The sequence below is a fragment of the Acinonyx jubatus genome, chromosome A3 (genome assembly GCF_027475565.1).
Source record: "Acinonyx jubatus isolate Ajub_Pintada_27869175 chromosome A3, VMU_Ajub_asm_v1.0, whole genome shotgun sequence".
Lineage (NCBI taxonomy): Eukaryota > Metazoa > Chordata > Mammalia > Carnivora > Felidae > Acinonyx > Acinonyx jubatus.
This window is the reverse complement of record NC_069388.1, coordinates 84,431,557-84,441,338: the sequence shown is the minus strand read 5'-3', so window position 1 is coordinate 84,441,338 and position 9,782 is coordinate 84,431,557. Positions and strand designations below refer to the sequence as shown.

General features: G+C 41.5%; 1 protein-coding gene across 1 annotated transcript; it reads left to right on the top strand.

Annotated features, from left to right (window-relative positions):
- The first annotated feature begins 302 nt into the window (after positions 1-302).
- GKN2 (gastrokine 2) lies at positions 303-7,095 on the top strand. The gene is made up of 6 exons (XM_053201387.1): positions 303-316; positions 1,103-1,250; positions 1,681-1,818; positions 3,839-3,949; positions 4,821-4,977; positions 6,106-7,095. The coding sequence occupies exons 1-6, from the start codon at positions 303-305 to the stop codon at positions 6,186-6,188; spliced, it is 651 nt and encodes a 216-aa protein (XP_053057362.1). The 3' UTR covers positions 6,189-7,095.
- Positions 7,096-9,782: the final 2,687 nt, after the last annotated feature.

Genomic DNA, 9,782 nt, shown 5'->3' with positions numbered 1-9,782 from the left:
AATGATAAGTTCCTCCCCATCAAGTGTTCAAGATGGTTGACTTAAAAAGTTCCCTCTCTCCCGGCGTCTCTTGATTTTCCAAGAGGAGATCTATCACCAAAACAAAGCTGTAACCGTGGTGTATTAATCATGATGTTGAATGGGTGGTTATTTGGGGGCAGGGGACACTTTTTGAGCTTTCTCTAATTATATCACTATGGTGGTCAGTCCTCCACCCATCTGTTCAAACCTCTGTAGACCCATTATATAGTATCCAGAGGAGCGTCAAAGGTTTCTAGAGCTGGCCTGGAGTCAGAGAAGGTATGTGGCTATGCAGGTAGGCAAGTTGGATATCTCCACATAGGTTTTCGTCAGACACTTCACCCCCAGTCATCAGAAGAGAAATGTTATTGGTGATTGTTAGGGGAGTAGAAAAGTCCTACTGATGGTTCTTAAAAATATCTGCTTCCCTGCAGATTCCCTTCATAAGCAGTTTGCAATGAAAGTGCCATACACTGTGATGTTCAGAAAAGAGAGCACAAAACTGGGATCAACATGTTGGATAACTCTTAACATAACTACAGCAAAATTTCAGAACTGCCTCAGTGTCAGTCTCAGCCGGTTAACCTAACATTTATTTGTCTGATGGCATCACTAAGAAGAATATAGAACTTTCCTTAATGTCAGCCTCAAAAATTAACCATGCCTCCAAGCACCCTATTGTCATGTTTTCCTTGGGAATCCATTGTATTTCTGTCACCCATAATCCATTTTAAATCTATTTTACCCTCTCAACCCCAAGGAATTAAATAATTCTTTTTTTAACCAGAAAACACAAATTGACTCCTATAATCCAAATCTAGTGTGGATCACACCAGGGTATTCCCATAGTAAAATAAATCCTTCCTCACTATTCACCTGCTCCAAGTTGTTCTTGGTGTAAGAACATATGCTACCTAGAAGATTATAACGTTGGGAAGGGTTGGGAATTGGGTATTAAAGGTAGAATCTTATGTTTGACAAATAGCATGAACTCTATAAATGTCTGTCAAATGAGTGAATGCGTTTTCACATTTTGGAAATGTACTGTTGACCATTCATGACCACCCACTTGTGTCTCTAGGTGTGAGATACTTTGTGAGATACTTGTATTTGTCTTGTCCAGTGTCTCCTTATGTCTTTGCCCTCAGTGGAATGGATGCAACTGGTCTGTTTTTCAGGTGGTATGCCTGGTGCTGGCCATCTTTGGGACACAATCTCATGGATACGAGGTAAGTTGGTTCATTATGGACTTTATATCTTGGAGCTATTGGGAGAGGAAAAGGAAGATACAAGATAATCTGAAGGACAGGAGAGAGCCCTGTTTGGGATGGAATCCCAGAAATACCCAATAGTGCAATCAATAAGGTTGGTTATTTCTAACTGGAATGCCTTCAAAAATGCAACCCATTGCTGTAAAATGTGGTCAATTTCATTTCTCCTGTGATGTCATTACTTCTCCCATATATAACATAGTAAACTATGAAGAAGAGCCTCACATTCTTATTTAAGCATGGGCTTTTGGTATAGGATGCCAGGGAAGAGGTTTCAGGCTTCGATCTCCCATTCACAGCAAGTGGATGACTTTATTTTACCTGGTGGGTTGCCTTTCCAATGCATATGATTTATGGAGAAACCATTATGTCTTTGTTGTTAATCTAGGTTTATAACATCATCAGCCCAAACAATAATGGCGGCAATCTTCAGGAGACAGTGACAGTTGACAATGAAAAAAATTTCGCCATCATTAACATCCATGCAGGATCATGCTCCTCTACCACGGTTTTTGACTATAAACATGTAAGCAGCAAGGGAATTTTTGCATTCCCCAAGACTGGGTTTCTCAAGGATGATGGGGTAGCCACTTCCTATGCATCTGAATTCCAAGAACTATACTGGCAATGCTTTCAGAATTTTCTGACTTCTCCTTTTCCCTTTAGATAACCAAGCGATTGATGGAAAAACAAACAAAACCATTTCTAAAAAAAAAAAAAGTGTGACAGGAAAATACACACTTGTTTGACCTTTTCAGGTGGAAATTGGAAGCATAATGATATTGTCTCACTACAGGCTCAGAAAGTGCCTAGAAGGGTGACCAAGCCCAAAGCAAGCCCTGGCACACTCAAAAATATTCATTGAATGAATAAATGAATGACTTAGGGCTTCTAATACAGACACTTATGCAGAAAAAGAATGATTATAGAATAAACCATCACAGAATAGCAGAAATCCAGAACAACTGTACACATTTAACTATGTAAGTAGGATATGCAATAAATCATACTTCTTTGGGAAGAAGGAAAGCATGTTAACCAACAACTCCAAACCATTTTAAGTTTCAGTTGCTGGTATTAACAACAAGTCTCAAACGTGCTCAGAAAGGTTATTCGGTCCTTTATCTGTTTATTTGTTTTCCATTTGTACCACCTGACTAGGGACCTGCAGGAGAGAGCTATGTGCTGTGGTTGTAGTCCCTCTGACCGACCATTTGAACACGCTTTCCTTCTCCTTTTCTTGTAGAAACCTCCTTACATTCCTCCCCCTCATCGGCGTTGGGAGTTCTAGGACACATTTGAAAGTATAGAATCTTTGGAAGATACAGTTTTAAAGGAAGCTGTACTGAAGTTGTTTTTAAAAACAGATTTCAAGGAAATCCCCAAAAGGTCTTTAAAAAAAAAAAAAAGAGTGGTAAAGACTTGGTTTAAGCCTCTTCAACTGTCATCAGGCTTTGCCTCAGTCTATTTTTGAATTTTAGGAACTGTCAGTTTGTGAGAATTGAAAAATAGGAACTAGAAGAATTTGTTTTTTTAATTACTTACAGCCTCACAGACTGTATAATTATTTGGAACTCCATAGAGAGAATTCCATTCAGGATGAAGCTTAGATGGCTTCCGGTTCCTTCTGGCTCCACGGGCCCCACCCACCATTGCTGTTTTCATCCTACCTTCCTCCAGCTCATACCTGTCTGGCCAGCTTGGGTCTGAGGTGGAGAAAGGATGGAGAGAAGACAGTGAAGGAGGGGAGAATAGATGAAGCATGTGTGTGTGTGTTAGCGGTGAGTGAGTTATGTCAAGGACAGCCGCGCTGTCCAGTAGAAATTTCTACAATGGTGGAAATGCCCTGTATCTACATTTTCCAGTAGAGAAGCTACTGGGTGCTTGTGGTTACTGAGCACTTGAGACATGTGACAGAGGAAATACGTTTTAAATTTTCTTTAACTTGAATTTAAATTTAAATAGCACATGTGGCTGGTAATTAACATATTGGAAAGCACAGTTCTAAAGAATACTGAATTTACTCCAAATTGAGGAAAAGGCAGAACAACATCAACAGAAAGAGACAGAGTTGCTTCTTCTTTTTTAAAAAAATATTTATTTATTTTTGAGAGAGGGAGAGCACAAGCAGGGGAGGGACGGGGGTAGGAGGGGGTCAGAGGATCCGAAGGGGGCTCTGCGCTGACAACAGGGAGCCCATTGTGGGGCTCGAACTCACAAACTGTGAGATCATGACCTGAGCTGAAGTCAGACGCACAACTGACTGAGCCACCCAGGCTTCCGGAGAGCTGATGCTTCTTAATTGTTAAACCCAAACTACAGGCCCTCATTGCAAAGCATGACTAGTGGGGTGCGCAATTTTAGAGATAGAAAGGACAAGGGAAAAAACAAAACTACCGTGTAAAAGAAGTCATGGCTGGAATGGATTGCAGATTGAAAAGCAGTCACTGGCACTCATTGTTCAAGCTCAAGGCTCAAATGCCATCCCCACCAGTTCAGAACCCAGGGAACCAGGAAGGCCAGTAACTGTGCTCTTGCTGTCTCAGGGCTACATCGCATCCAGGGTGCTCTCCCGAAGAGCCTGCTACATCCTGGACATGAAACATAAAGCCATCCCTGCTCTGGACCAACTAAAACGATACATCTATGAGAAGAAGGTAACTCTGTGGTACCCTTGCATATTTCCTGTTCTTGAGCAGGGGAAAACTGGTACCTGTACGGGAACAAAGAGAGTAAGGGGGAAGATCATGATATATATCTTACCATGGTTATGTACTTTCCACCTGTTAAAGTGTTTTCACATTTATTGTTTTTGGGAGCAGGAGTGCATCTCTTAGCTTGATTTCTTTTTTTTTTAAGGTTATTTATTTATTCTGAGAGAGAGAGAGAGCAAGGGAAGGGCAGAGAATAAGGGGGAGAGAGAGAATCACAAGCAGGCTCCATGCTGTCAGCACTGAGCCCGATGCTGGACTGGAGCTCACAAACCATGAGATCATGACCTGAGCTGAAATCAAGAGTTGGAAGTTTAATCCACTGAGCCCCCCAGGCACCCCTCTTAGCTTGACTTCTACCATACAGCCCCCGATACAAGAGCCTATAATAAATTCCAGTGTTTTTGTAGAAAGGACTGAACAGCAGGACTCTCAGAAATAGTGATTGGCAGAAAAATGAGTGAAGTTATAATATCCAACAACATGAAGGTGCAAAGAAACAATACAGGGTAGTGAGAATAAGCAAACCCTACACAAGGCTAGGAACCTGGTGTTTAATTCTCCCTCTCTAATTTCCCATCTGTGCTACCTTTGCCGTGGGATTTACCCTCTCTGGGTTTTATTGTCACCGGCAGTAAAATAACATTGGTAATAATGAGGTCCCTCTGCAGACTAAGTGCTCAGAAAGTGATGGTGTCTTGAGATTCCCGACCGCCTTCTGCTTAATTAAACGAAAAAGAAAAAGTCAGTTTAGCATAAGGCACACATGATGATGTCAGCTTGCTTTATCCTATCCCCTCCTACCATACTACTGTAGGCTCTGAAAAACATGTACTCGGACAAATACATCTGGGTCAAGTACAGCCCACTGCAGTCTCTGATCACTCACGTAGACTGGTTCCTGTTCGGCTCCCCCATCAAGCAGCTCTGCAGTCATGTCCCCCTGTATAAGGGAGAAGTGGTGGAGAAGACACGTGAGTCCCAATAAATTAATCCTTCATCACGTATTTTCTGAAAGCTCCAATGTGCGGGCGCTCTGCTAGGTGTTGTGTGAAATGCAAATCAACGTGGAACATGACCCAATTCAGTTTACTTTGGGAATTTCATACCCCTGCCATGTGTGGAAATTGTGCTAAATGTTAGGGAGATGCAGAAACGAATACAACTCTGCCCCTAAGGAACACATAGTCTGGTGGAGAAGTTGATGGGTTAACATAGAGGATGAAATTTAAAAATGTCCTGGGTGCCAAGGAAAAACTATTGTATTCTCTAATATGAGGCATGGTGACCAGAGTCAATAAAACAGTACTGTATACTTGAAAGTTGCTGAGAGTAGATCTTAAGCATTCTTACCACACACACATACAAACAAGTTACTTATGTTAACTCTGTGAGGTGATGGATGTGTTATCTTGATCTTGGTGATCATTCTACAATATGCATGTATATCAAATCATCACCTTGTACACTTTAAATGCATGCAAATACATTTGTCGATTATTCTTCAAAAAAGTTTTAAAAAAACATTTAGGAATCTAGGATAGTCTTAGAAACTAGTCTTAGAAAGAGCAAGCAGAGTGCACTGACCAACAGGTAGAAAGCCCTGATTCGTCCAGGTAACCAGTCATTACTAGCATTTTATACAAAGTTTCCAAACACAGGAGAGTGGCCAGAGGGAAAGAGAGGCCAGGCCACAGATGGAGAACGCAAAAAGGTAAACTCCCCAGAACAGTAGAAGGTAGAGAAAAAAAAGACAATAATTAGCATTTATTACATTTTTACTCTCCAGGAAAAAAAATTTAAGACATTTTTCTTTTGGTAGGGTCATTAGTACTCATAAGTAAAAGCACACAGGTCACCAATGCAGAATGTCACAGCATCAATCAAAGAGAACCAGACAGCACTTCTAGGAATTGTCAGTCTTCTTTAAGTTAAGCTATTACTATCCTTTGCAATGCAAGGATAGCTAAAAACTTGGGGATCATGAAAATACATGTACAGCCCCACCCCCGGTCAAAACATTAACAAAAAGGCATTGGTTTGCTGCACTCTAATAATATATTTCTTAGTGCTCTTTCTTTAAAAATGTCTCCCTTTTTCAGATGACATCCGTGCGGAAGCCTGCGCAAAGACCGGAGTCCTGGGTATCCTTGGAATCTCCATCTGCGCGGGCACTGACGCTTAGGCACCGAGCCCACTGGCGTCATCTTTTCAAAGACACAGACCCTTGGTTTCCACTCAGCAGCCAAATTAAGCTCTTTCCCAACACCCCAACTAATGTTGAGACTCAGTAGTAAAACATAAATCCTATATTTCCAGATATATGGGTGTTTGCTTTTTTTTGTAAACAGCAACGGGAAGCCAAACAATGTTGATGTCAACCTACAGAAGGAAAGAATTTGCCAGAACTTCAAGTGAAGCACAAAAGGTGCGAAAGCTCCCAGATAATAACGCTGAGTCATTGCAGGCTGGTCTGCTGGGTGCAAGTGTACGTCTTGTCTCTGCCCACCAGACCAGCCACCCATCCGTCCACCAAAATGAAGGGAGTTAAGAGTACACTTATACTGATGAGTACTGAGGAATGTATAGAATTGTTGAATCAATACATTGTGCATGTGAAGCTGGTATAACACTGTATGTTAATTGTACTTGAATAAAAAAATAAGAAAACAAACTATTCATTAAAAATAACAAAAAACAACCACTTTCACAGGCCGCAGGAGGCAGCGGCCTCCACCCTGGGAGGGGGGTGGGTTTGCCGTACTGTTAACAAACGGCTTGACCACTCAGGTGAAGGAAACCATCCCCTATGACAAGGCACCCAGCTTGGAGGGCCATTCACATGCCTTTCAGAAAATGCCTTTTAGCTCATCAAAACGCTAGACCCAACCTTAATAAATACTATTATAATATATTTGGTCTTAGAGTGAGGGGAGAGGTCGTGGGGAACACCCATCACCCAGTGAAAGATGAACCTTACTGAAAATCTTGACAGGAGTGAGAAACTGGGAATGCCAAGTCAAGATATGGAAGGAAAGCAATTCCCAATCTTCCAAATAAATTGTGTCTTGTGGGCACCTTCCCAGATCACATGGCTGGTTCTCCTGTGGACTGGCCAGGAGACCTGGGCGCAGGTTCAGAACACAGAGGAATTACTTGAACGAGAATTCCTGTTGTCGACTGCTCCTATTCCTAACGCTGTGCATCTGCTTCATAGTAACCTTTAATAAGTATATGTCAAGCACTTACCCGTGTGGTGCTCGGCACTGGGATAGGTATGAGGGCCAAACTACCATTGTCAAGGCAATTATTTTCTTGTTGGGGAAGTGAGACATTTACATGAAAGCATTTGCTAGCAACAGTAAAGAGTGTATAATAACATGCCAAATGAGTGGCACAGTGTACTAGCTGGGAGCTTGGTGTTAGCAAGTGATGGAACCCAAGTCAAATTAACTAAGGCAAGGAGGGTGGACTTTATTGTCTTATCTTGCTGTAGACAGACAGGGATATTCTGGTCTTGGGTGGCTAGACCTAGGTGCCTGAAGGTGGCCAGATTCTTCTCCCACTCTGGACTCTCCTCCTCTCTGCATGTCAACCTTGGTATCTTATATTAACTTTCTCCAGGACGATAGAAACACCACCACCGGGAGCCTCAACATCCCTACTTTCCTAGTGTCATCATCAGAAGGGAAGGGGTTTTTCTTCATTCTAAGTTCAATTAGTTTTAATTTTAAAAATCTTTGGAAAGGAGCCTGACTGAACCACCTGGGGCACATTCTTACTCCTGTGGCCAGGACTGGTGGGAGGTGGGGGATGGTGGGCAGAGGGAGTGTTATGATTGGCAACCTACTCTGGAATTTACTGCTTAGAAGTATGTTATCCTCATTCATTTTTACAACATTAGTCCCATTTTTACAAAGTTAGTCCCATTGTTAAAGCAGAACTTTTAAGTTCTGCTTTCTCCTGACTCTGCTTTCATTAGGTCAGTCAACCCTGCTCAGTGCTGGTATCATGCTGCATACCTGTTAGGGGCAGCAGGTGGAGTGGGCCAGCACATGCCTAAAAGGAATGCGTCCAAACAGAAGTTACAAGGAAGGTGGGGCTTCATTAAACCTTCTTCAAAAGGAGTGCCTTCTAGGGGCACCTGGGTGGCTCAGTCAGTTAAGCATCCAACTCTTGACTTCAGCTCAGATCACGATCTCATGGTTCATGAGTTCCAGCCCTGCATCAGGCTCTGTGCTGACAGTGTGGAGCCTTCTTGAGATTCTCTCTCTTCCTCTCTATCTGCCCCTCCCCTCCTATGTGAACTCTTTCTCTCTCACTCAAAAAATACACCTGAAAACAAATTTTTTAAAAGGAGTTCCTTCTTAAGGGCTGGGGCAGGAAGATATCAACTATTTTCATTTCTGTGTGTCTTGAGATATTTTCTAATTTCCCTTTGACTTCTTTCTGATCTGGTTGTTATTCAAGAGTGTGCTGTTTAATTTCTATGTACTTTCCTGTTTTCCTTTTGTTAGTGATTTCTAGTTTCACTCCATTGTGGTTGAAAAAGATACCTTAAATGATTCTTTAATTGGTTAAGACTTGTTTGGTAGCCTAATATATGATCTCTTCTGGAGAATATTCTATGTGAGCCTGAGAAGAATCTTATTCTGTTGTTGATGGAATGATCTGTATATGTCTCTTAGGTCCCTTTGGTCTATTCAAGTCTGCTGTCATCTTATTGATTTTTCTGTCTGGATGATCTATCCATTATTGAAAGTGATATATCAAAGTGTCCTGCTATCATTGTATCGCTATCCATTTCTCTCTTCGGATCCACACAGGTTTACATTTTATATTTAGGTACTCCAATGTTGAGTGCACTTATATTTATAATTATTATATCTTCTTGGTGAGTTGACCCTTTTATCATTATGTAATGGCCTTCTTTTCTCTTGTGACAGTTTTTGACTAAAAGTCTATTTTGTCTGATATAAGTATAGCCACCCCTACTCTATTTTAGGTACCATCTTCATGGAATATCTTTTACCATCCCTTCACCTTTAGCTTATGTGTGTGCTTAAATCTAAAGTGAGTGTCATGTAGATAGCATATAGTTGGATTTTTTGGTGTGTGTCCACTTATCTACCCTGTATTTTTTTTATTGGGCTATCAGCTCTGTTAAGTTACTGTTAAGTTACTCTGCTAAGTCACTATACACCCAAGGTCTGCGCACAGACCTTCTCCAGGCCATTGGGGAGGAGAAGCGAGTCTGGACCCAACACAACACACATCAAGGCTATTGGAAGAGTTGATCTGGCTACCAGAGCTGGCCTGAGAGAGCAGGCATGGTCATGGCACGAGTGCCAACGGAGGATTTTAGGAATCCTGGTAAGGCTTGCAGGTAGAGATCTTATTTCCTATGGCATTTTTCTCCTCACAATAAATGATACGTCCTGTATACTCATTTGGTCTCCTTGAGGTAGAACTAAATGTAATTTGTTCATTCAGAGCTCCCAGGAGTAGAACATGTGAGCCCAAACAAATACTTTATTATGCAAAGTCATTGTTTAGACAACTGATTGAATGAGTTTAAGCATTAGTTAACCCGAACGTAATAAATATAAACTGATGAACTCACAAAAATATGGAGGCTTCTAGCTTCTGATAATGATGAATTAACTCATAATAGGCTAACCCTACTGACATAACAATTACAAACCTGGACAAGACATTAAAGATATAGGTGTTTGGGGGCACTGGAGAGTGACCCAAAGCAGCAGAAACTAAAGAGGAT

Bases quoted from the DNA above. Each gene is read 5' to 3' on its own strand.
- GKN2 (XM_053201387.1), top strand. The intron at 1,819-3,838 runs GTAAGCAGCAAG...TTGCTGTCTCAG, and splicing joins CGGTTTTTGACTATAAACAT to GGCTACATCGCATCCAGGGT. The intron at 4,978-6,105 runs GTGAGTCCCAAT...TCCCTTTTTCAG, and splicing joins AGAAGTGGTGGAGAAGACAC to ATGACATCCGTGCGGAAGCC.